We start from the raw sequence: 27410 nt of genomic DNA, 5'->3' as shown, positions 1-27410 counted from the left end.
TTAGAATTTGTAGCTTCTTCATGTTCTATCAGAATCAGATTTATTGTGAATACATTCAAGGATTTAACTGTTTTCTGTTTCTGTCAATTATCTTCAACACTAATAGACATACAGCAGTATACAGCAGTAGTCCCTAAGCTCATTGGTTTTGCTGATACTGAGCATCAGGTCATTGTTGTTGCACCATGTGATGAAGCTCTCTATCAGTCCTCTGTGCTCCTCTTTAAAAATAGTCTCTAAGTGAAGACAGCATGTTTCTCACTGGAAATTATTCACTGGAATCAAACGTGTCAACATAGTGAGAAGTCTTCACTACAAAGGTTATATTATACGAGTCTGGACAGACGTGGATGTAAACTCTAACTGGACTGGTGCATGGAGGCATACAACCATGAGGCGGTAATTTTGGTTTCTCATGTCATTCACTTCATCTGTAGTAACATGTTCTTGTTCCTTGCTGTTCCCTTCCACATCCATTGACCAATGACCAATAAGGAGTGGCCTCAACTTTTTTCTTCAAGAAGCAAAGATACACCATACATGTTTGATAGTTTCAAAGTTTTATTTAAATGGTGTTGATGAGCCCACAGTAAGCAAAAGTTTCCAGATTTAGCAGGTTTTGTGTTTTATTTTTTTATGATTTTTTGTTTTTGTTTTTCTGAGATGCATAAATTAAGCAAGATGATGTCAGTTCAGGTTGGGTAATCATGATATGAAACTATATATGGTCTTATATTTTAGACATCATTGTATAATTATATGTTGTCTTTTCCTTGTTTTAATGGCAGTATTACAGTAAAGTGATGTCATTTTGTGAACTAACCAGACTGTTCTATTTGTTCTTATACTTGTCTATACCCACTCAGTCATTTTATCCCCAATATGGTATAATACCATATTTTTGATCAAATACCTTGATATCCATTATGGATATCAAGGTATTTGATCAAAAATATTGTGATCCTTGATTTTGTTGCCTAGTCCTCCTTTGTGAAGTGCTTTTGAGGAGATTTCAAAATGTCAAGATATATATTGGGATATAACCAAGGAATATTGCGAAATTATTATAAGGCCATATCGTCCAGCCCCATGATGCCATAACATATAGGCAACCACTTACACATTTAGTCAATAGGCTTAAGTTTGAATTGTTTTAAGGTCTCACAGAATAAAAAGCAATACTATATAGCAACTTTTTTTTTGCCTTTCTTTTTTATTCGAGCAATTACAACAGCACACAATTTTCTTTATGACAGGCCACACAGTTTTTAATTATCAAATGGCTGAACCTCCCAAAGGTCAGTCTATGTACAGTTGATCACAGAGCTAAAATTTCTCTTTAAATCAGTTAATTTTCTTGTGCAGAAGGCCATGTACTTGATTCACAAGGCAGGATTAATTACATTGAGGAATGCAAAATAACTACACACTCAATCACTAAACACATCACTCAATCTGCATTAGCAGATTATTGCATTATTAAGATGTATATTGTATACCGACTGTTTGGATGCATCAGCAAGGGCCCTAATAAATGAAATAGTACAACATGTTTTTGAATTCCTTTTTTTTTTTGTCCGCTGTATATAAATTACAGTTCTATAAAACATAAATATTAAAACCATTTAATTTGGCCGCAGTTTGATTGTTCTGTCTTCGACAGTGTCAGTGCGACACAGATCGTTTTCTCGGTGTGTGATTGATGATGCCTCAAACACTCTTGTTTTCACGGGAAGAACGTTAATGCACAGCAGATGGGGAGTTCGATTCAGTTTTGAGAATCGGTGAAATATACCATAAGAGGGTAAGGTGTAAGGCTATACAGCTTCTTGAGCACATCCAGTTAGCTCTCAGGATAGGTCAGGCTCGATTCAGATAGTCATTTTACCTGTTAAAAAAGGTTCAAAACGATGAAAAAATTTGAGCTAATGTCATTTTCGCAACTGCAATTAAAAATGCATTTTGCCATTTTCTGGTCATTCGTTCATTCAGTAAGCTTATAAACCATGGATCCGACTTTAGTTGTAAAACTGGACTATACATTGCAGTAGTGGGTGAACCAAAGTGGGCGACTCGTGCTTCTTTTCAGTAACGATAACGTTAGTATGAAGAGTTCAAAACGGACGAATCGTTCGCGAGTCGCACATTAAACACAGCGGCTACCGTCAACGCTGCTGGAGTCCAACTCTGAGGGGTGAGGAAAAATGGCTTGATACAGGCAAATAGTTATATTTGGAAAACACCGCAAATGACCACAGATTGTTATTAGTAAGGCATTTGAATCTACCATAGCGTTATCATTAGCTTGGTGGCTAGGTGCTAGCTAACGACAGTAAGGTGACATCACAGACCGAGCGGTCTGCGGCCTGGTTTTGCTGCTAGCCGACTGATTGACAGCCTGTCAGATAGCTGAGTGGTTAATGTGGCTGTGGATGACTGTCGTGTAATGTCTTCCAATGGTTTGATATGAACTAATCTGTCTGCGTAATGTGCTGCGTTTAGCCAGCCAGCTAGCTAGTTAACCGTGTGTCTGTTTTGGTAGTGACTGCATATAGCCCGAGTCGTGGTGATTGAACATCAGCATCCACAGTGTGTGGCTCCTCTGTGGCCTGCTGCTGCGGCGGGTACCAGCCACACAAACTGGAATATTTGGCTAGCTATTTCCTTCCAAACACCCAGTGCCTGGTAGAGTTGGCTTTATTAAGCGTTTGCTAACCTAAATAGGCGTATTCCATCATTTACAACATGTAGAGGTGTAATATAACATTCCACTCTGTTGTATGAAAGTTGTCAACGTTAAGTCAGGGCTGACAGCTGAAAATGATGTTTTGTTGCACACGTTGCTTTGTTTAGCTCCCTCTGTTCTAGTGAAGGAGGTCTGTTGTCTGCAGTGGTCAGGCAGACCACCGCAGAGGAGTCACTTAAAGGGTACGACCACCCTAAAAGAGTTTGGGACAATCAAGTCAGTATAACTTATCCACCCTAGACCCAAATTTAGAGACTAAATGCATGACATCATTAGTTTTTAAGAGGTGTCAATTTAACAATAAGGTTATTTAATGCAACAAATGATCATTTTGGAGACGATACACTCTCATTATGTTCTAGTAGTGATACTTTATTTATCACACAAGACAAATACAATTGGCAAATCTTCACAATAAGCCTCTTTTTACAGGATACATGTTGACATGACAAGTAGAGTAAGGTGAAAACAATGAGATAATGGATGGCTGAATTCCATCTAGCTGCTTCAGTTTCGTGGTAGTGGTATTGTCCACCTGTCCATTGTCATTGTCATTCATGGTCAGGCTAGTCTGACTGACAGGATGTAGATTTTTGGTGTAAGCCTGCCTTTGGGTGCCCATTTCAGTCAACATTCTCCTCTCTTCCGCCACCTGCATGTTAGTCAGTTTTGTGAGCTCGCTAACATACAGGACCAGCTTTAAAGGGTTTCACTTGTTGGTTTTGGTGAGCAAGGCGATGTCACTTCAGTGACTATTGGTTGTGTAGTCTTACTAGTAATGTATTTTGACTGTCTAATACTTCAGCAGTCTAATACTTACCTGCAGAACTCAAACTGGATCCTGACTGGGATCATTGAAACTCAAACTGAAACAGTTTATGAAGAGGGATCAGTCATGTAGTCATGAATGATCTGGTGCTTCTTGTTTTATAGTGTTTTATTGTGTTGCATTATATTCTGTGTCTGTATTGTTCTGTCTGTGTTTTCTTGTACATGTGTATTCTTGAGCTTATATTTTTGTTTTTGTTCAGTTTCATGCATCTTTAATGCTCATCAAGGGATGGCATTGGAAATTAGCTTAGGCTACAAATGCTGTGGTTTGTGGCATCAGTCAATGCTGCATATTTTTATGAATAAATGAACAGTTTGAAGATTCAAGATTTAATACTTTATTGCCATATCAACATAATTAATTGGAATTTGTCTTGGTGAGCTCACCCAAACACAGACAAGGCAACCATAATACATACATAAATTACGATCAATCAACAAATCTGAGCCATAAAAGAAAAATCACATACACTACCACCTGTAGGGTGGATAAGCAGTGACACGGATGGGCCAGAGCTAGATAAACTAGCTGAAGTGCATAATAAAAATATCTGCTACCTGCCCAATTATTAAAAACCTACCGAGTAGTCTACAGTGCTGAGTGTTAAGGAGGCAGACAGTTACAGGATATGTGCTTTTTCAGTGCTTTTATGACAAATTGTGACTTTCTGCAGTGTAAAAAAATGTCTTTTAAATTGACAAACATCCTATTTGTAATTCATGGCACAATCCAACAGGGATCTCTTGTTATTAACTACCATACAATTTTTTAAAAATAAGATCCCATGGTGGTCCACCCCAAGGGGCGTGCAAGTCATATTTTACAGTCAACAATGAACTTTATCGTCTAAAATGACATCATTGAAGTGAAACAGTAAACTTTATTTAAATTTGAAATAATTTATCACCTCAAACATCATTTTCTGCACTGTTATCATATCGGCCAATATCGACAACATATATGCCGATACTGATATATCTGTGATCGACCAATATCGGCCAAACAATATATTGGCCTGACTCTACTCTCCATACCAGGGCTCGCCAACCCACATGCAAAACAAGTTCCCCCAACACTTATTTGCAGGGGTACTGTTGCTGCATCCTGGACTTTGCACCACCACAGCCACTTGTGATTGGGTTACCAGAATAAGAAATGATTCAGCCACAGAGTTCTCTAGTGTTGTGGAGATAGGTGTGGCTTTGCAAGACTACTATCAGGCTATCATGACTTGCCGAGGCACTGGAATAGAATGGAGTCCCTGTTTTTTAAAATTTATTTTATTATTTTATTTTAATAGTGACATCTGTTCTTTTGACAACATGGACAATCCTTAATCAGAACAGTTGCAGAGTATTTATTTGTCTAATTGGTTTGATTAATCATTTGATCTATACTATGGAGAATCTCCTGCTCCAACATTGCTCTCTATATGCAACCAGTCCCCCATTCCTCTCTCTTTGCTTGTCAGCTAAAGAAAAGTGCTGATCTCACCTGATCAAAAAGTCACCTGTGCCTCATTAGAGACCTGTGTTTGGTGTCACAGTGAGCTGTGAGTTTTTCTCATGTTCTCCAGGCCGTGTTTCTCTCTCGCAGTCTCTGTTTATCTATCCTTCTGACCACCCAGACTCATGCTCAGAATTTGGCCCACATCACCTCCCAACCAAACAAGATTAGGCTACACAGTTTCTGCCTTTGACAGGTTGTTTTGCTGTCTCCCCTCTAAGATGATCACAATCTCCCCCCCCCCCCCCAGAATCCTTTTACTGCATCTGCTTCGCTCCATTACATTTTTTTATCATTAGTTTTACAAATCAGCTTAGAAGGATTTGTTTAGGCCCAAACATAAATTACAGTTTTTTCACGACATAACTAAGACCAAATACACATGGCATTAATGTGACCACATTAGTTGCATAGATGATGATTTAGACCTATTAAGTTTACTCTCATATACTGTACCTCTGAATGTTACAGCTGTTAATCAAATATGAAACATACGAGGCTCAAAAAGCACGCTTCCCAACTACTTTATATTGTTCATCTCTGAGATAGTCACAGCCATAATAGACATCATTGTGCCTTCTTCCCTTGTGAGTGAATTGAGATGTACTGCATAGTTGAGGTCAAGCAGCAGTTGCTGGCTGTGTTGTTTTTGAACAGCCCACCAAAGCACCCATGAGAAGCCAGGAGGTCCTGGATCACCAGAGGAAGCCAGTGGCATGTCCTCTACCCCTCTGGTTCTCAGGATGTAGGATGGGCTGATCAATAGGACCGCCTGCCTGGATCTAGACTCAATCTAGCTGCTTTGGACCATACCTCAAAGGAGAGGCTTGGATTTCTTGGGAAACTTTTCCTTCTTGTACACTGTAAATATTTTGCCTCCTTTACCCGCTCTCTCATGCTGCTTACCAAGTGTGTTTCCCCTACTCAGAGCCCACACCCCAGTTATTTTGCCTTGCTGTTTGATCTTTGATGCAGGCCTGACTGTTTGAAGAATATCAAAGAAGCATGGCCTACTATAGCTTATCCTCACCAGCAGGACAAGTCTAGGCCTACTTTTAAAAGCTTGATTCATGTTATTTTCACACAGGTTGGGTGAAAACATTGGTTTAGAAGTTTGGGCTGTAAAATCTCCCAAATTCGACTGTGATGTCTTCTGTGGTGAAATGTTTTTTTTGCACAGGCTAGAGTCCATTGCTAACTCTTGGCTCATTAGATTGAGGAACGCTACAGGTGCAGCAGTTAGCTCATCGTTGTCATATCATGCTTCCTATTGTAATGTGGGTGTGCAACAGCGGAGACATAGTGTGATATTTCTTTGTTACTTAATTGCACTGAGACTGTCATTGCTTTGTGTTGCTGCAGTTGAGGGCAAGACGGCATTGAGTAGGTCTGTTTTCTTTTACTTGCTGAAGATTATTGATAGAACAAGAGGGAAAACCTCAGACAAAATGGTCATCTGTGGGACTAAAAGTGATGATATAACTCCCTTGAGTGTCCTCATTTTTTTAGTTAGACCTAATTCTCTCCTAACGTCTTTGCAATGCTACTCACTCTGTCATTTTCTGTCTTCCTCCTTGGTACTTTTCTGTTTACAGGTGTGCGGCCTGTCAGCCAGCCACGTGCAGCCCTCTGTTGCCATGGATGCCTGTGCCCGTATTAGAGGAGTTCCCATAAGGTCCAGGGCCTCAGTCCGGAAAGAGGTCTGTGTACCGGGACACTGCATTTTGTTCTGTAACAATCTGTAGTGTACTGTATCTTTGAAAGGGGATTTCAAGCAGCACTCTCCAGTGATTCTTACTGCCTGCCATTACATCTGACATAGCATTTTTAGATGACATTTGCCCCTGATGTTACAAAGCACTTTTACAAGACAAATTAAAGTCAGATGTAGGCCGAGTCCACATGTACACAGGCTTCTTTAAAACAGGATTTTAAAACAAAAAAAAAAACAATGTTTTTTGTCCATTTGTCATGTTTAAGTAATGTTAAAGTACAACAGGTCTCATCAGGTTTTTAACAATGTGTGTTATGTGTGCTTGTGCTATGTAGTTACTAGATGTTTTCTTCAGTTTCTAATGTAGTGAAATGTGTTTTCACATGAATTGGATAGGCCAGTAAGATCTTCAGTGTTTTTAAATGTCCATTTTGATATAATCTGATTACCCAGGATCTATATTGAAGTCATGTGTAAAAGCAGGAAGAACAATACAAGAGGATGCACAAAATACTGCTACAAGCATGCTACAGTTGTGGATGAATACATATACATTGATTTCTCATTTGGTAACCATATACAATATATGTGTGTTTACAGACTGTACGTGACAGTGGGGCTCAGTGTGTGAAGAGCCTCTTTAGGAATAAAAAGGAGCTATGCTGCATTGGCCTAGAGCTGCAAACCAGAGACACGACAAGACTGACAGAGGTTAGTCACACAAACCACTTTGCAAATATATGCAAAGCTCAGCCAAACATAAGATATGTTGATACTGACCATCAACTGTGCTCTTTCAGATTCGTTTTGTGTGTCTGCCTGGTCAGTGTGAAGGGGAAGATGTCACCCAACAGGTAAGATTTCATAATTACAAATCTGAGTTGTGATAAAACACAGAGAGAATGTCCTGTTTGTAGATTTTCACTTGTCAAATACATTTCTGATATGGTAGTGATGGACATTTAGTCAGATTTTTTAGAGATGTGTAACAAAGATAAATTTCCATTGAGTTCATGGTATCTTGCAATTTCCATTTGACCTACAAGCTAAGCTGCTCCTGTGTCTTATTCCCAAGGCTCTGTCATCTCTGCCAGGAGGGCTGTGTGAGCTCCTCAGGTCCCTCCATGTTCACAGCCTCAAGAATGACGAGGTTCTGCTGCTCAAAGACTCCCGAAGGCTGGCAGAGCACAAGGACGCTGGGCCTCAGGTAGGTGACAGGCCTTTCATAGTGAAGGAATGTGCTCAGTCAGCATGTTGAGTAAGTGAGAAGAAGGCAGGGAAGTGAGAGTACAGAATAAGGGGAAGTAAGAATGAGGTACTATGTAGTATTCAACTTTTTTTTTCCTGTAGGAAGATCTGTCCTACCAAGAAGTTATTTTCATATAAAAAGCGTCAGTGGCTCAAGGTAATTTCTTGAGATAAGACTTGTTTCCATTGAATTCTCTCAAAGCAAGTATTAATGTCTAACTGTTTACTGAATACATTTAAACAGCTTTATTTATACTAAAAACATGCATATTTTAGAGAGTGCCTACCCTTTTGGCAGAATCTGGAATCTCAAACTCAACCACTTTCTAGGTGTGGCATTTTTGTTGTTTTTATACATTTGCTGAATAGTTTTCCCCACATTTATGGCCTTGTCTGTTCCTGCCAGTAGACTGCAAGTCTTTCTCACGCTTCTGAAAAAATGCAGGTGGGATAGACATCAAGATGTTGTTTCCTCAGCCCACAATCGCAGCCTTTTCCTTCCTGGTCCTGTGTGCTATGTTTGGGTTCACACAGGCCCTGCAGCTCACTCTGTGGTTTTGTTGTCCATTTAAGACAGCTAGACCTCCCAACTATCTACATTACAGCTTGGACTTGCCTGCAAAAGATCATCTCGCAATCAGTGTACAGACATAACAATACACTTCCGTCCCTCTTGCCCCCAGCTGTGTGATTAGGATTGGAAAATTCTTATGTGAATTTGCTTAATTTGCAAAAGCCATCATCTTTCACATTATCAGCTTGCCTTCTTCCAAGTGTTTGCGGGATGTGATCAATTTGACAGATTATAGATACAGTTTAGATATGTCTGCCTGTTGGTTACAAATGCTGTAATTTCTCTCTTCTTTCTCTCTTTTTTTCTCTTTCCCTCTTTATCTCTTACTCTGCTCTTTCCCTTTGCCTTCAGTGCTGGTTAAAAGCTGTGTGTGTGTTGAGGCATAATCCCAGCATGAGCATCTACACTCAGGCCAGTGTAGGATCTTTGGTGGGTTTGCTGGGGTGCTACATGGCAGGTATTCGATATGCGTTGGAGCTTCAGGCTCTTCAGAGGGGCACAGCTGAGCCCAGCCAGCCAGAAGAGGATGACACCAACCAGTCAGTCTCATCAATTGAGGATGACTTCGTCACAGCCCTTGAGCATCTGGAAGAAGACGACACAGGAGACAATCCTTGTAGGTTTAACATCTTATGGCTAATGGCATTTAGTAGACTGCTCCTTGGTCTCTTACATAGAGTAGCTTGTGATCCCATCTACTTTTGAAAAATCCTAAGTGAATTTTACACCCTCTCTGTTTTTTATACCATTAAATTTTGTGGAAGGAAATTCAATTTTTTCATTGAACTGCACTGGCACTGATAAGTTATTTTTTCGTTGAGATGCACTTTTCCTTATACCTTTTGTCTATAAGCAGCACAATGGATGAACAACTTTTGTTTTCACTCAGCTTCTTTTTGTGGATAACTTTATATCATGTTTATCTTTTATCCTATCTTTGTATTTACTATAACCAGGTTTCTCCCCTCTTCCCTTGTGCTCTCCACAGCTGTATCGTCCTATAGCCATTTTAAAAAGCGTGATGTGGCATCACAGACAGTCCCAGCCCATAGGAGAAGAAAGGAATTATCAGGCTCCCGCATTATCATAGGCTCATCTTCAAAGAAGCATTCAGCCAAACAAAGGTCTGGTCCAGATGTATCTGTCACGGTGCAGAGGTCATCAGGCGTGGAATCCCAATGGACTTACTGCAGTCCCGGAGCTCGTCTCCCCTCACCTTTGATTCATGTCAGTGAATCAGAAGAGTCAGACTGCTCCAGCCCCAGCCCAATCATTTTCCTGGATGAGGTGGGCTATCAGAAGAGCCTGCTGGCCAAGCTGGATATCCCCCAGGTGCCAGGGGGGCCCAGAGAGCGAGTTGAAGACTCAGACTCTGAAGTCAGTGAATTCTTTGATAGTTTTGACCAGTTTGATGACCTGGAGGAGCTGAGCTCAGAGAGCTGCACTCTCGCACTGCCTCTGGATGCTATTAGTGCACCAACCTCACAGAAAAGGGCGGCTGAGTCTAGCACCAGTGGGTCAGCATCCAAATATGTCTCTAGGGGCTGCTCCACCAAGGGTATGAATCCTCACCGCTTTGACCAGCCCACTCTCCCAGCTAATGTAAAAAAACCCACTCCTCTGAAACCAGGCTCTCCCTACTCACTTCACTCTGAGGTGCCTGACTCCCCTCGACCAGTGCAGACCCCCTCTGAGGAGAATGGTGGCCCACTCTTTAGTCCTGTCAGCTCATCCGCCTTCAGCCCTCTGGTGGACTCTAGTGGAACACTGGAATACTTCTGGAAGACAGATGAGGATGGACAGGACAGTTCAGAGCTACGTAAACCCCAGGATCTCTGCTCTCTGTATAAGACCTACTCAGACTTTGCCAGCAGTCTGTCCAAAGAAATTCTGGGATCTGTGTGTGGCTACCAATCTGCTGTCGACATCAGTGACAACAAGAATCTCAGCTGTGTCTGCCACAAGGAGTTCCAGAATCCTTCAGGCTACCTGATGAAGCTCTCAGAAATACAAGAGACTGTAACAGTGGCCAAGCTGCAGAAGAAATCTCAATCTCTAAAGGATGGCATTCAGAGGTTTGCCACTGACTTGGTGGAAATGAGCTTGGGCAGCGCCTTGCGAGACCTCCAAAAAGGTGTATCCTCTTGTACCACTACCTTGTGTCACCTTGCTGCCAGACTCACATCCTCTGTATTTCAAATGGCCTTCCATGAGATTGGCATGCGCCATGCCTATGTGTTAAAGGAACGAGCAATCAATGGATTAGCTGGCTTCCTAGTTGGAGAGGCTGTGTCTGGGGCACTGAAAGAGTTCCTGACAGTGAAAAAGCAGATTTTCCACAACACAGTAACACGTTTTGCTGCTGATCTGGCTGAAGAGCTGGTGTTTGAAGGCATTATGGAAGTGTGCCAGTTCTCCCACCCCTCAACCCCTCTCACCCCTAGTGATTGGACCTTTGGCCACAGGCAAGAGGAAGAGGGGGAGGTGGTTTCCTCCTATGCTTCAGACTTGTCTGAATCTGTAATCCAGGAGGCCTTCATAGAGCTCTCTCAGGCGGATGTTGCCTTCACTAGCCAAGCAGCTATTAGTGTGTCTCTGGACAACATCTGTTATGTCAGTGCAGAGAACAATAGCACTCACACATGTAGCACTTTTGCTAACCAGCAGGTTTTAAGTTCCAGCTCGGCTGCAGCAGTCCCAGGTCCCTCAGGAGAGGATGCTTCCTGCACAGTGAAGAAAGCCCTATTTACTGTTTCAGGCATGGCCAGCTGTATTCCTGTGCCCCAAGCAGGCCAAGCCCTCTCCCACCTTCATGAGTCTGAGGAGACCTGCCAGGATCAGTCTAGCTTGTTAGATACCCCACAGGCCAGCCCTAAAAGAGTAACCATATCATCCTGTGACACCACCACATCTACACAAACTCATCTTTACAGTCATGGAACTCAGACAGCTATATCTGGAGGAGAACCCTCCCTAGGAAAGTCCCCATTCCAGAACTTCTCTGGCAACATGGTGGATATGATAGTAACTGAGGCTTGTGAGCTAATAACTGCTTCTAAGATGAAGAAGAGTTTTGGTGACTGTGCTGATTTTCTCACAAAGACAATGGGAAGCCGAGGGAGCTCATCTTCAAGGCAGGATTTGGTTAATTTTGAGGCTTCATATGAGGATTCCCCTTCAAAGCAGGGAGCTGGCAGGGAGAGTTTGAGATATGACTGTAGAGAGTCTGGATATGTTAGAAAGGACAGCCCTGTTGAGCAAGCAACGGACCGTAGCATTCCTCACATTTCATTTCAAAGTCAGGGGAGAGCCAGCTGCGAGTTGGACCCCAGGACCAGAAGTATGGCTGAAACTCATTCTGTGATGATGGATACTCTTGGTGTGCCAGGTACCGAGACAGGTGGACAAAGAAGGACATCTGTTCCTGGGGATGACTCTGTTCCAAGCTCTGGTCAAAAATCTGGTGGGACTCCTGGCACTCCTCCCTCTACCCCTCAGCAGCCCAGTGAGGTGTCCCAGGAAAAACGGATAAAACAGTTCTCCAAGAAGCTGAAAAGCAAGCTTGCCAAGGAATTTTCCCCTGCTACACCCCCACCCACCCCTCACTATCAGCCTGAGCCTGGCCCAGGTCCAAAAGACATCACCCCTGAGGCAGACAAAGCTGAGTTTATGCTTAAATTGATGAGGTCTCTCTCTGAGGAGGCAGATGGCAATGAGGATGAAGAGGAAGATTTGGCAGAAGAGGGTGGTGTAGGTTGCACTAATAGATGTTTAGAGGCAGGGGGTGGCCGGCATGAACTGAGCCAAATGTCTGCACGCAAAATGTCCAACAAGGAAGCTCTCCACTATGCTGAGAGGCTGGCTTGTCACATTGTCTCCATGGCAACGGAAATGGACACCCTGGGAGTGGCAGACGAGGAGGGAGAGATGAGTAAGGGCAGCGAAAGAAGGAGAGACAGTGTGGCTCAGTTCTCAGAGCAGACCCTGAACACTTTGTGGGTATATGCTGGTGAGGTGGCAGGAGAGGTCATCAATGATGTGAAGAGGATGGTGAGCTCTGCACAGCAGTGTCCATATCACAGAGCTCTCAGGAGAAGAAGCTTTGACAGATCTAGTTCTGAATGTCTGCATCACCACCATCACCACCAGTCTCAATCCAGTACAGACCAGGACAGAAGCTGGAGGCTAGGGAGGCTGGCTGAGCAATGGTCTAATGACCTGATAGCCTCCGTCTTCCAGTCTCCCACCTCCAGTTCAAGCACTATTTCCAGCTACAGCTCTGGCCTGTCTTCGGAGTATCCCAGTTGTGAGAGTGTGACAGATGAATATGCTGGTTACCTCATCAGGGTATTGAAAAAGGAGGGAGGCAGTAGGGAGCTGGTCCTAGACCAGTATGCAAGCCGTTTGGCCTACCGCTCCATAAAACTAGGCCTGGCTCATGCCAGTCGCAAGATCAAGCAGAGATCATCTGGCACCCGTCTTCACTCCTCCAAGTCACTGCCGGATGAATGGAAAACTTCTGGGAGTGACACATTGTCATCCAAGGACAGAGTAGATTCAGTGGTCTGTCCGTCAGGCGAAGATGCTCAGTGTTATTGTCGGGAATCTGAAGACCACAGTCAGAGGGAGTACATGGATATGGTAAACTTTGCAGAGTCTTTAGCTTACAATATCACCTGCGATGTCACACGCAAGCTGCATCTTTCCTCTGTACGGCTGCCTAAGTCTCTCACGGACTCCTGTCTTTATAAAAAATCCAAACTTGAAGACATGACAGAAAATCTCATCAGGAACTCTTTCTCCTGTCCCCTGTTGTCCAAGGAGGGAAAGAGCAAGCATTACCACAGTACAGGAAGCCTGTATGATGGAGGCTACAGGAGTAGGGTGATGCAGGTCATCGAGCATTATGCCAGGAAAATAGTTGATGACACTCTGAAGATGAGCCTGGCTTCAGTTGGACATTCATCCCGTGAGCACCAGAGGGCCCAAGGCCATGACAGACACCCTCACACCCAGAGGTTGTCTGAGGTGCCATCACTGGGCCAAGCCCTGGGAGAGAGGACATGCCGTTATTGTCAGATCCAGGAGTGTCCGTACTGCACCAAACTTAGCAGGCACCACCACCATCCAGTATTACAGAGGAGGAAAAGGGGGCCGGAATGTCAGGCAAGGGCTGAGCGGCTCTCTAGCTTGGAGATTCCAAAGATCCACATTGACCTGGACCACAGGGCAGCGCTTGCTGAGGAGATGGTGTCCATGGCAATGGAGACGGCTAAACGTGAGCTGAGCAACACCAGTCTTAATGCAGATAGTGGCATTGGCCATGATGGGACCAGCTATGCTGAGAGCCTAACTGCTGAGATTATGACGTCAGCCCTGTCCAACATCTGCCAGGCTGGCAACATCAGGTACATACACAAGAATCCAATCAGTAGTTGCTTTTGTGTGTTCTCACTGCAATGTCCATATTGTCATGTTATAGCTAAAGCCACGTACATAGCATTTAATCAGCTTTATTCATTTTATTTCCATTTCACACTAACTTATTACCTGACTTTACCAATTTACCAGGAGTTTGTAGATTTTTGCATACATTTTGAAGCCTTTTCCTTTTTCATCTCTTTGTGCGTTTAGCTTTCCAGGCAGGGAAGCCACAGAGTCCTCTGTGTCCCAGCAGCTGAGTGTAGGTGATGACAGTCTGGGCAGCTGGTCTAACTTGAGCTTTGAGGATGAGCACCCAGACGACAACAGCAGCTTTCTCCACCTCAGTGACAGGTATACAACCACTAGATTTCTCGTACATAGCATACCAAATATCCAGTTATCTGTACACTGCTACAATTTCCCTTAGTGTTTTACTATAGTGATACATGATAATGTAATGCTGAATAAATGTATTATTACACTTCTGGTTTTACCATTGCTGTGATGTAAACAGTATTGATTTAAACTTTTCTGTTATTTAATGCACAGCATCATACTAAAATGTTAGAAGCATGTCATTTTTTATTCACGAGATCACTGTTGGCTAGTAATGACTTCTGGGTTTACTATGGCCTTTTTAACATAAAATTAGATGAAGGGAATATAGCTCTTAGCTCTCCCAGTCTTACCCTATAGCACTTTCAAACCAACTACAATGTAATAAGACACAGGCGTACAAAGGAGTAAAGATTTTCTAAAGATATTTCTAAGAACAGGGTTTGGGCTCAGGTTTCAGGCAGTTTTTGAATTTTCTACCAGAAGTAGGAGTTTTTGAAACCCCTGCTGTGGACCAGGTCATTTTTTCCACTCACCCACAGAGTATGTAGCAATATTTTCTTGTGATATGATGACAGCAGCTGTTGCAGTCATCTCACAGGAGCCAGGTTTGATAGCAACAACAGGTGCCACATGTGACTGTCTCAGCCACATTACCCCCTGTCTTCAGATGTGAACAAACTAATCATGGTTTCTGTGAAATATTTCTTTGTATGGTTGTACCATAACTATTTTTGAAGGTAACATAGGATACTAGGTAGGGGTGTGCATCTCTCCCTTATAAGAAGATCTGATATGCATCTAGCTACAGGGGCGCCAATATGTTTCAGGAGTGAAACATTTTTACAGGATATACAGGACGAATCAGTGCTGTATTAATAAGTCTGCGCAATTTGATGCGATACGGTGCAGTCTAATACAGTTCTTAACATTTGTGTCATTTAGTAATTCATTTTCCATTATAAATGAAGATAAGCTATTTCTGTAAAAGAGGCAGTTCTTGTGGTTCCCTGGTCTTTTATTAAGTATATCTGATATACTTCATGAAAGAAAGTATGTTTGTTACTTTATGGCATGGGAAAAACTGGAAGACAAATGTCATTTTGAAACCACACTGAGGGCAGCAATGAAAATAATGATTGGTTGCACTATCGCTAATATCCACATCAGTATTGTCTTCTACTCACTGGCTGTTTCCAATCATGATTGTGATTATGATTTTTGCAGTTAACAGACAATCATATCATTTCATCATACCATCTCTCCAAGTGTTACTACTGTATCGTGCTACCGGTGAACTTAATTGCTGTTCTATAGACCTCACATAAACAACTACACGTTCTTCAACTTTTCCTTCTTTTTTTTAATAAAAAAATCCAAATGTCTTTCAAACTTTAGACTTAATGGTGCACTATGAACTGTGTCAGTGTTCTCAAACATATTGTCTTTCTTTATCCTTCGCAAGCATGGATCCAATCGAAACAAACTTTTGTAAAAGTAAAGTGAGAGTCTCTCTCTGAACTTGCACAGCAATGTACTCACATCTCTGATGTAAAAATTGATTTCCAATTTTTATCAGTGAATCTTAACACCCCCAATACAAGGGAATATCAAAATTGCAATATGAACACTGCTTACAGGTGTGGTAGATACTTTCAAAGGGGCACATGTAAGGATCTGAAAAGTGCTGACATTGGTTTAATATTTCAGTTGGAGAAAGTCAAATGAATTTCTGTGTAGTCATGGTCTCAGGACCTAAACAAGGAGGTTGTCACTTTGGTCATGCTGTGTCAGATTGTGCTGTTCATCTCCTCAGGCCTAGGTCAGTATAGAAAAAGAATGTTACTGTTAGTGTTGGACCTGTTTCAGCAGAGTCTCTGTCTGTGGTTGAGTCTCAGAGGGAGGATTCCCAAGGTCACCATCAGGCACAGTGAATGGTTTTGGAATCTCATTTAGACTTCACCACAGAAATATCATTTTGTCTGGTTTGTGCAAGTATTGCATTTTATGTGAGCTCTAACAGATACATTGTTAAAGGAGCAATTTGTAAGATGTGGCAGAAGAATTTGGAAGAATTTTGATTTAAACATTAAAAAAGTAAACTAGTCAGAGTCTTGATCTGAGGCCCTGTAAATCTCGTATATACTGTGTCCCCCGTTTTCAAACTCGCATATGTCGGTCTCGGAGGCTGTGTTCATTCCCAGTCTGGTGTGAGCTGTTTTCACTGAGTGGCAGAGTCTGGTTGAGCTGAGCCCCTTGGCACGCGGTGACTCCCCCCATGAGCCAAGGCTGACAAATTGTACCTTTTTAAAGATTTTTTGTAGTTGTCCATGCAGCCAAGTTCTGCCACAAAGATAAGGACCAATTAGTAGTGAGACAGTATTAGCTTTATCCTCTTGGATGGACATCAGCACTATTTTAAGAGAGTGGGACCAAATGAATGAGTCAGAGTATCAGTCTCTGAAGTGACATGGCTCCATACACCTCTCCAGTCTCTAGGAATTATGCTGTTGACATTCCTGGCAAAAGTTCTTATCTCTATGGAAGCAAAACTGACAACATTCAAGATTCTTTCCCAAGACACTGAAAGAACGCAGTGTGTTCGCAGCTAGTTATTTTGGCCATCAGGGCCAAGTTAATGTATCATAATATTTTCTAAAGGTGTGTCTGAGTGCTCTCTTCACTTCAGGCAGTGTTTCTACAGGAACAAAGTCCACCATGTGTAATTCATTATACTCTCTTCAAAAGCACGCTGCAGACATTTCCGCTCAGCAGATGAAATAACGGAAGGAAAAATTCACCTTCAAGGGCTGATTGAGATACTGAGTGTGATAATTGACTAAATGAAAAAGCTCTCACCATGTGTCATTCACTGAAACCACAGGGAGAAAGCTGTATCTGAGGTAATGCAGATTAAAGGAGGTATTTTTAGATATCAGAAATGTTCCTCCCTTCAGCTTCACTGAGAGTGCTGCACGCCACAGTATGCAGGTTCCAGCCAGCAGGCTAATCATTGACTAATTACAGAGCGTGTATATTGTTGTGCTTCTGTTGCCAGCTGGTTGTCCTGGAGGAACCCACAAGATTAACAGGATTATATGAGGACAGGAATGTAATGATCTCACATTTTAGGCCTTTAACAACAAATCAGCATTACAGATGATTCAGTTGGATATGTGGTGGAAAAATCTGTATCATTTGGAGATTCCTCCTCTGTTTTGAACCTCACCTGGCGTTTAAAGGATTATTCCAAATACCAGTAATGGTCATCACCCTGAGTATTGTTTTTTTAAAGCTACATGATAGACATGGTCATTATAGCATATGGGATAGAACTGCTTATTATATTCTGATCTTTGTTTCATTCCAGTAGCTCTTATGTGATTATGTCTCTCTCAAACTGGGCTCAGACCAAAGGAGTTTCAGGCCAGTTTTATGCTGATACGCCCCTCCCTACAATCAAAGGAGAAATCTGGTCTGGGACCTCAATGTTCAGACCAGATTATCTGCCTGCAGACTTCTTACATCAGTATATTTCAATCGGGACCACAATGGCCAATGAGAGAGAGGCTTCCTGGAGCAGGCAACGGTGTTGCCAAGCAATGGTGAACAACCCTAGCACTTGAGGCTTACGTTCTATTGAAATATTAAAACGGATCCACCTCCTGTTCTCACTGAAGAATAGACAGCCCATGTTGACTGCATCTCCCCAACCATTTTTTCATTGACTCGATTCTTCAGCTTTTGTTTTTTCTCACTGCAAAGTATTAAAGTTAATACAGCAGGTTGTTCCGCCGTATTTTACATCTGCTTCCCCATGATATTTCAAGTGAGAGGGATCACATGAGGTCGTGCGTCACTCTTCTGGCACGATAATCTTAATAATATCCTGTAGTGTGTGATGTGCTGGTATTTTAAAATTTTGTAGTGTGTGTATGTTTGAAATTAGAGAAAAGAACATCTGTGAAGATTCTCCTTATTTGCATGATTCAACCTGACTTTAAAACTCCTGTAGTCTGAGCCCGGCCTTAGCTGATAGATCTGATGTTATAGTGGTGCATTACCTGCTTTCTTTCTTCAGCAGCAATGGGAACAGCAGTAGCTGGAGCAGTCTGGGCCTGGAGGGCGAGGCGTGTGAGGAGCGCCTGTCCTTCTCTCCCTCTGACAGGTCAGTCAGCAACTGGTTGACATGGCTAACCTTCAAAAATGCCAGGAAGACCTGGGGGTTCACCTAGAATGGGACAAAGATATAATTAAGACATAGAATTTATTCTGAAACCGAAAGTAAGCAAAGAAGTGTGGAACTGAAGTGTGGAAAATCTCAGCACAAAATTGGAACCAGGCAATTGCTTCATCATATGAAAATGATTTAAAACAGTGGACAGTGGTATTTTTGATCTATAGTTTGTCTCATACTTGGAACCCCCACCCCCCTTGCATGACCACACTAAAGCTCTAAGTGCTCTGAGAATAAATAGGCTTGACATGGCATATACTTGTTGGTGCTAAATTTCAGCATGCAATGTTTTGCTGGTTCTGCATTACTTGCATGTATTCTCATTACTTAAGAGGATAAGTTGTAGTGTTCTTATATTTTGGGGGCTCTTGCCCCTCTTGCATTAATTGAAAGAGTTCCAACCCACTAATAGGTTCACATATTTGTCCTAAATTTCTTTTTTTTATCATGGGCCCCAATCCCTTAAAAAACATACATATACTGCAGCTTTGACAAGTTTAATCCATACTGCTAATCATTTAAAAACACACTGTTGTTTTGTGTGTGAATGTGTTTTGCTTCCATCCTTGCCGCTGCTTGTTTCGGCTTATGGCAGTGCAGTACAGTCAATCAACATGTTAATCACCATGCACTTGTAGGAAACCCCAGTATCAATTGAGTTTGAGAGCAACTGAACAGCAGTCTTTTAAATGAATTCAGATCTGTTTGGCAGCTGACAACCAGTTCTCAAATGTCAGAGCTTCCCACAGACATCTGAATGCACCAACAAGACAGTTAGTGCCTTAAAACTGCATGGTTACTACTGACAAAATATTCACTTTAATAACCCTCTCAAGAAAGTTTATGCATGGTAATGTTGATACTGGTCTAACACCAGCTGAAACCAGTGGCTTCCTAGAACACAGCAAATCTGCTACAACTTTGTCCATCTGAATACCACTAGGGTCCGTTTTGTTTCAACCCAGTACTGTCAACAGATACAGTCTAACTGTACACATACACATTTGAAGTCTGCTGATAAAAAACAGAGGACTTCACTGGCAATCTGCTGTTACCTGGTCTTTGGTGTCACTCTCCAATAAGTACAGGACAGTAGGGAGCAACGGGAAAATGTATCCTTCATGAATATGTCAACTGTCTTCTATCAATGGGATGAAGTAACTTCACTATTTCTGCCTGGTTATACTATCCATCAACAGTTTGCCAGCTGATTTTTCAGACAATTAATCATATCACAATACACATTAGTATAAAATACAGTGCAGTAATAGAGGATTTTATACATATCACCCACTCTGCCATCACAAGGTAGCATCCCTTGGCACTGACGAGCAGCAGATGGCAGATGGCCAGTTCAGTGCCTGCCATTAGGTGGAAAATGGGTTGTGCGTCACTTGCCTTTATTAAACTTTGATTTTAAAGGAAATTTTAAAAAATGTTTCTAGTTGCCAGCTGCAGCAAATAAACTGCTGGGTTGGTACTCTTCAAGCACTGTCATAGGTTATAGATAAAACTTAAGTCACTCAAATATTGTCCTTAAATGCATTACTTTATTGTTGGTACTGCCCTGTCTCTTGAAGTTTGCTGCTTCATGTTCCTATTCATAAAAACAGTGAATGTGAAAGCGCCTTAGATGTCCTCCTTCTGCTATGAAAATGATATCCTTACATCATATTGAACAGAGTCTGAGTGTCTGTAGCCGTGGGCTGTGTCAACAACACTGTGATTAACAATCTTATAAAGTGGAGAAATGACTGTTTACCTGTTGGCACGTCACACAGCAAATATTTGCACAATTGACAAAATGGATATTGAGCAGATTTTCAGAATGGAAAAATCAACTTTCACACCGATCAAAGTGTACTCTTAGTCACTTCATCTTAACTGGCAAAAGATATTGAATCAGAAGAGTACATTTACTGGAATATAGAAACAACGCTGACTGACTGGAAATGTGCAGCACAGTTCCCTCAATGTATGATGTCTTTTGATCAGTATTACTTCTGATATCCTTCTATGCTTACAACAAAAGCTGTTGGCTTAAGCATGCTTTTTGTGATTTGTATCTTCTTGCATGTAGCCACATCTCCCCAGACGTCTCTCCCTTTCTATTAACCTGTGTGGCATTTCTCATCCAACAGTGACAACACAGAGGACAAGGAGACTGAGGTCAAAGAGGAATCCAGTGGTAAGGACATTTTATTGCCTGTAACTTCACCTTTTGAGTAGGCTGGAGTCAGTAGTAATGCACTCAAAGCTATTGTGAACACGACTTCCTAAAAATGCAGATTTTGGCAAACAAAACCCGAAATCCAAGTTTAACATGGCACACTTTTGGACAAATGAGGGATAAGGAGACAGGCCCCCGTCCTAATTGAAGGGTCGTGCTCTTTCCACTCCTTTAGATTCAGAACAGTTGGTCTTGATTCATAATGGATGTCTACGTCTGTCTGCCTGTCTGAGTGCGTAGCCGGGGATTTTACCACCCCCATATTCAGCCACACTAATGCTCATTCATCCACTCCCACAGACGTGTGTGTGTGTGTGTGTGTGTGTGTGTGTGTGTGTGTGTGTGTGTGTGTGTGTGTGTGTGTGTGTGTGTGTGTGTGTGTGTGTGTGTGTGTGTGTGTGTGTGTGTGTGTGTGTGTGTGTGTGTGTGTGTGTGTGTGAGATCAGAGCAGCCCCCACTGAGGGGCGGGGGGCTCCTCATTGGATCTGTTCTGCTGTGGGAGCGTGGGAACCTAGCATTGATCGGTGCTGGGGGAGCAAACGACTGTTACATATTACACTTGGTACATCTGTCTGTCTTTGAGATTGCCAAAGGAAGAAGAAAAAAAAAACAAGGAAAATGGGTGGTAGACAAATATGCTGATTAGTCTGATTAATCTTGAATGAACCACTTTTTCCTGTGCTGCAGGGACTCTCTGTGTGGACAGGACTCAGGTGCAGGCTCCCAGGTCTGCACTGGTTATAGTAAACTCTGATGTCAGGGAGCTTGGGCGTGGCCCTCCACATGTGACCCTGGACCCTCAGCTCAGGAGCATGCTGCAGTGGGTGGCAGCCTCCATGGCAGACATCCCTCAGATACAGCTGAGTCCTGACAGAGAGCTCCAGCAGGTGATTGCCCTCAGTCCATTCTGAACATGTTCATTACCTCCCATCTCAAACAGCAAACAGGCTCCCACTGTGGTATTTACTAGTAAACATGAAGACTTTCCTTAATCCAGTCAGATTGCTTCAATGAAAGAAGCCATTCTTTCCATCATTGTTGTTGATGTTGGTTTTATGGTTAGTTATCTTGTATAGTTGTATCCTGGTTTCTGCTACAGTAAGCTTTGCTGTGGAGAGAAACGGCTGAAAACCACCAGCTAATGTAATGATTAAGTAAAACAGGTTGCATAATATATTACAGTGCAGTTTTCTGAACTTGTTAGGTAATGTTTAATACTTTCAAAGCCCTGTCAGACGAACTCAGGTAACCCCTGACCCCTTCATCGACAGCACTCGTCATTTGAACTAATTTTAAACTGCATGATATTTTCCCCAATCTATTTCAACAATTTATCAATTAACCTAGCTATCATATTGACCAATTAGATTCAGATTAATTCTTTAATTTCCTCTGTATAGGAAATTTGCTTTCACAATCGTTACATATTAAGGACATCCAGAACAATGTAAAAAGAAAAAAAAAACATTACAAACGAACAACACAAGTCTGCTACAGTGTGCACAGGATATTTAGAGCCCTTATAGCTGAGGGTACGCAACTCCTCCCAAAGCGTCTTTTTTTACAGATTGGTTGTCTGTACCGGCGGCCAGGGGGGAGGAGGTTGAAGCATGGATTGAGGGGCTGGCAGGGGCACAGGAGGATGCGTTCAATAACAATTATGCAGTACTTCTAGGTATTTAGAACCTTTCTGCACACTTGGAATTGCTCCCAAGTACACCCTGGGGTATAAGCACCCCTGATGTGAAATCACTGTTACAGAGAGCAGCAGCGGTGATGTACTTAGCAACGCCCTGGTTCACTCGACAAAAAACCTATGGGATTTTTCAGGTGGATTTTAGATTATTGCATAAAATAAGCTTGGTGGCAAACACAAGTTTATGATACTTACACATTTTGCTCAAGAAGAAAATCTTCACAGATGAACACCACTTTTATGATATTTGAATGGTAAATTGCCAAAAGTAAAAAGCTGATGTTAGGCTATAAGTAAACTACACTGCGGTCACGTGACTTCAACATCACCACCAACTGACTTCAACATCGCCACAAACTTTACTATACATAGATAAATCTACAAGTTATAAAGTTCAAATGGTTTGTAACTAAAGTGGGCCTGTAAAGACGGACTAGTGACTAGATGAGTCTCCCTATTCGGTCTGATGACATTTAATGTCCCCGACAACCTCTGAAGTCTCATTTAGACACTTGTTTAGCAGCCACCTTTTTTAAGATGGGTAAAAGTTTTAAAATTCACATGTGGATTATTTACTGATGTATTTTTTGTTGTAGAACAAAACGTGAATATCTCTTAAGCTTTTGTTAACCAGAGACCTCATTTCATGCATCTAACCGAAAACCCATTCCAAAAAAAACCCATTGACTGAAGAAGGGGGAACCAGAAGAGGGAACCCTATTACCATTTGTTAATATTATATTCTTTGATTTCCCTGTAGAATTGACCAATTTCTCTAAATTTACCTGCTGAAATTTTAATTTAATGTCCGCACCTTTCATAACTGATTGGAAACCCTTAAACAGTTATCCAGACCCATGCATTAGAAGTTGACCGCACTAAAAAAATCTGCATTGTAATCGATGCCACTGAATAATAAGTGTGTGGCCTTTCAGCTCCCAGCAGTGGTCCAAAGACTTCGGGAGAGGAAGTGGAGAGTTGGAGAGCTGCTGCACACACTGCTGCGCTACTGTGAGGAGAGTCAGACACACAGTCAGTCCCCGGCCAGAGAGGAGCCACTCCAGGCAGGCAGAGAACTTCACCACATCCCCCTTTTCCAGTGGCTTCTGGAGCATGCCTAGGGTGGCTGTTCTTTTTTTCTTCTTCTCTCCTCTCTGTCCTCTCCTCTCCTTAATTCTAAACAGGGCTTTGCAAACTCCACAGCCCCTAGAGGGCGCCATACCAATCAGCTGATCTAACTTACTCTGATGAATGTGGGCGGTGTGTGTTTTGCATTGCATGCTGTGACCAAGAGTACTTCTGTTGTATTTTATTTGTCTGTCCACCTTCTGTTTTGTTGTTGCCGTTCATTATTTATCGGGCTGCATATGCCATGTGTCGATTTAGTGAGCTGTCTCTCCCGCCTGCCTACACTTCTGAATTGAAGCCCTCACACCTCACTGCTGTTGTGCTTGAGCTACAGAAAGAAAAGGAGAGAAGAGGAAGAGAGAGGGACCCATCCCATCTGTTCCAGACAGAAACCAATGAGTTGAGAGAAAGAGAATGTGTTTTTTGTTAGGGAATCCCCATAGCTGCTGGGTGGATGATGTCATCACACCCACAGCTCACCTCTGTGGTGGTGTTTCCACATGTTAAGAGACAAACTGTGCGCACACATACACACAACACACCACACCCTTGTATTATCAGAGGAAATCTAAGATACAGCGACACATCAACATCCGACACCATTATTCCCCTAAAGTATTCCATTGTTGTATTCATCTGTTCAGAATGACTGTGCTTGTCATTCACATTTTGTTCCAGTGAAGTTTTTCTCTGAAGCACTGAATGAGGTAAATGCTGGTGTAAAGACTCCTCACATTTGACCAATATGCTGCCATACACACAGATCAGCTGTTTAAGTTGTAAAAACCCATATCTTTAGTCATTTTGCATTGATGATCAAATGGGCCATTCATTTGGCAGTAGAATAATAAATAGAGCTTAATTAAGTTGCCTCTTTGCCAGTATTGGTATTCATGTTAAATCTAATACTGTAACACTGCTTTCCTAGCCTCAATCTACTTTGTTGTCAAACTTAGTAAAATACTTAGAGTGGATGATGTTTACTAGGGCGGTTGGTATTAAATAAAGAAAAGTCTATTTTTTGAAGGTAGAGTATGTCTAATCAAACATGAAATGCTGCTCAAAGCTATGAAAGAAGCCATGGTATTGGCTTAATGTTGCCAAATGTAGTGCATAAGGTGACTCTCCTCCCCTCCTGTCAGCAGTCGGTGTATGATTCCCTGGTAATTTTCTCAGTGGCTCATGTCCAGTTTGGGGAAGATCCAGTGACGCAGATAGTGGATCTTGTAGTAATTAAAGACACCCCACCGGCCTGCACCTCCAAAACCACAAACTAACAGCTAACATTGCTCAACCGTGGAGTCACACATCTTGTCACCCACACTCCACAGTCACCTTGTGGAATGAAGAATCCTGAATACCACAACTTCCACACAGCACTAACCCTTCCAACACACACCCGTGTTACTCACTAGCCCCCATGAGTATGCACAGCACTACCGGCTACTTGCTGAGATGCACTTTTTTTGATTTGGCCCAGGAGCGACTGGGCATTTCCAGCCCTGGCTTCCTCTGTGAATTCACTCCCAGTGTGGCTGGTCTGCTCTGCAGTCAGTTAGTGTACATGCATAGTGAACCCCCTCCCCACCCAAAGTAAAATGATTGGGATACATTTTGCCGTTGCTATTTATTTGTGTTTTTAAAGCTTGGGACCTTAGGATGACACAATGCTGCAAGGTCCTGAGATTTAATCAGGACTTCTTTTGTGAGTTTGCAACACTGTAATATACCACAGCCTCCCATCTAATATGATAAACTAAGTGTTGGTGGTGGTGTTCACCTGCATGGCTTAATCTTCATTGACTTTTAAAGCTCAACATTATTCTTCTTGATGTATTGGCCTCCACTAATTGAGCTGCAGTGAATCATCTGTGTCCACACTGCCTCACAGTATGCTATAGGTCTCTGCAGATGCCTTGTCTGTTACTGCTTAATCTCTAGGCTGCCAAATGGCCATATAATCTTAAAGGTGTTTGTCCTGTATGATTTGTTTACATGCAAAAATGAATATATCACAAATTCACTATTTTTAAAAATAAATCCAAGTTATACCTACTATTTAGAATATTAGTAGAAAAGAAAACAGTGAAGTATTAATGAGAAGTGAGAGAGTGCATACATCTTGGTTTACATTAAAGGAATGTATTAAAAGTCAAGGACTTGACACATGAAGAAGCATCAGTGTACAAATTCTCCCCCCGTGTGAATGTTTAGTTGTTAAAGTCGTATTTTCCCAGGTTTTTCCATTCCCTACCCTCCATGTTTTCTTTATCTACTTTACATTCCCGTGCATCCCACATGACCTATAGCGCTATATTGTTGTGTTTGTGAAAGCTGAATGTGTACCTGCAAAGACTCTATTTAGAAGCAGATACTGTAAATCTGTTTTGCTACTGTGGTCCCCAGTGTTACTTTCTGCCTCTCTCTGAACACAGGCAGGAAAACTGAAAAGAAAAGAGAGAGTACCTCACCTCCACTAACTTCTGTACTTTTTCCTGCTTCCTTGTAAAATCCTGCCAAATAAAGATATTTAATAAATTATGTAAGTTATATAACAGTGAGTTCACTACTTGTTCTCCCTAGTGGCATTGCTAAATAGTTTACACATTCTAAGCTTAAAAGTTAAAAACTCTAAATTTGTTTATGTTAAAGCTTGGTGTGTCAATAAAGCTTTTTCATGTGCTCTTATTTTTGTCTTAATTTCATGAAAATCATCTTTGTGTATTATTAATGTTTCACTTTGTCAAGCTACGGTATTACAGATGAAGTTTATCGGGAAATGTTTAATCTCCTTTAAGTGTTTTGCTGAGTGAAAAAAAAAAGCCTGAATAGACTGAACAACTGACATTTTGTATCTAGTCACTTGTGTTAAAAGGCTTAACATAATTCATTTATTAGTAAATTGACTTGTATCATGCCTTGTAAATGCCCTGATTCTAGTGTCTAAAATGTGAGAGGTTGCTACTTTTCTAATTTTGTAAATTGAATGGTTTTGACAGATCAAGCCACCTGAAGACTCACCTTGGATGTGACATTTATTTGACAGCTGTAGTTGCTAGTTATTTTCATGTTCAGGTTTAATGTGCATAACATTGAAATAATATATGATGCATTTCTATGTTATAAAAGTTAAAAAGTTGTACCATCAAAAAAAAACCCTGCTTTTGCATCAATGGTAATCCTAATTTAATATATATTATGTATAATATAATGAGAAGGGCAAACTGTCTACTTGCAAGTCATTTTTTTCATAATACTTTGGGACTTTAATAGAATTTTGAATGCAGGACTTTACCTTTCAAGTATTTTTACACTTTGTTTGACTTATTTTTTCACTCAAAGGAACAGTTCACCAAAAAATGGAAATTCAGTCAATCGCATGCTGATGGAAAGTCGGTGAAGTTTCATAGACAACAAAACATTTCTGGAGCTTCACAGCATGGTTCACCCCCATGCTGTGAAGCTCCAGAAATGTTTTAAGGTAAGAACTGAATTTTCATTTTTGGGTGAACTGTTCCTTTACATAAAGGATCCAAGTGCTTTTTCTACCTCTGACATACACCAATCAGCCACAAACATTAAAACCACTGACGGGTGATGTGAATAACATTGATCATCTCATCACAATGCGATGTTCTGCTGGGAAACCTTGGGTGCTGGCATTCATGTGAATGTCACTGTGACTTGACCCACACCACCCATCCAAACACTGTTGTGGACCAAGTACACCCCCTCATCA

The 27410-nt window shown here is 41.8% G+C and overlaps 1 protein-coding gene across 4 annotated transcripts; it reads left to right on the top strand.

The window, feature by feature from the left end:
- The first annotated feature begins 1721 nt into the window (after positions 1-1721).
- Positions 1722-26359, top strand: akap11 (A kinase (PRKA) anchor protein 11). 4 transcript variants are annotated; one of them, XM_084362450.1, is made up of 12 exons: positions 1722-1804; positions 6680-6784; positions 7399-7509; positions 7599-7652; positions 7874-8005; positions 8972-9236; positions 9609-14028; positions 14255-14395; positions 18462-18548; positions 20759-20805; positions 21535-21734; positions 23479-26359. In XM_084362450.1, the coding sequence occupies exons 2-12, from the start codon at positions 6722-6724 to the stop codon at positions 23662-23664; spliced, it is 5706 nt and encodes a 1901-aa protein (XP_084218576.1). In that variant the 5' UTR covers positions 1722-1804; positions 6680-6721; the 3' UTR covers positions 23665-26359. The 4 variants fall into 4 exon arrangements, with proteins under 4 accessions (XP_084218576.1, XP_084218578.1, XP_084218575.1 ...); XM_084362452.1 differs by lacking the exon at positions 1722-1804 and adding an exon at positions 2119-2194 and having other exon boundaries at positions 18465-18548; XM_084362449.1 differs by lacking the exon at positions 1722-1804 and adding an exon at positions 2119-2194.
- The last annotated feature ends 1051 nt before the right edge of the window (positions 26360-27410 follow it).

This window comes from Pagrus pagrus (assembly GCF_965226575.1).
Source record: "Pagrus pagrus genome assembly, chromosome: 9".
Lineage (NCBI taxonomy): Eukaryota > Metazoa > Chordata > Actinopteri > Spariformes > Sparidae > Pagrus > Pagrus pagrus.
The sequence above is the reverse complement of the archived record's forward strand: the minus strand, read 5'-3'. Positions and strand labels throughout refer to the sequence as shown.

What these genes read in the sequence shown, in the direction of transcription:
- akap11 (XM_084362450.1), top strand. Translation starts at nt 6,722, where the DNA reads ATGGATGCCTGTGCCCGTATTAGAGGAGTTCCCATAAGGTCCAGGGCC. An exon ending in GGGAAGATGTCACCCAACAG is followed by an intron (nt 7,653 to 7,873) that starts GTAAGATTTCAT and finishes CTTATTCCCAAG; the next exon opens with GCTCTGTCATCTCTGCCAGG. An exon ending in TCCTTCTCTCCCTCTGACAG is followed by an intron (nt 18,549 to 20,758) that starts GTCAGTCAGCAA and finishes CTCATCCAACAG; the next exon opens with TGACAACACAGAGGACAAGG.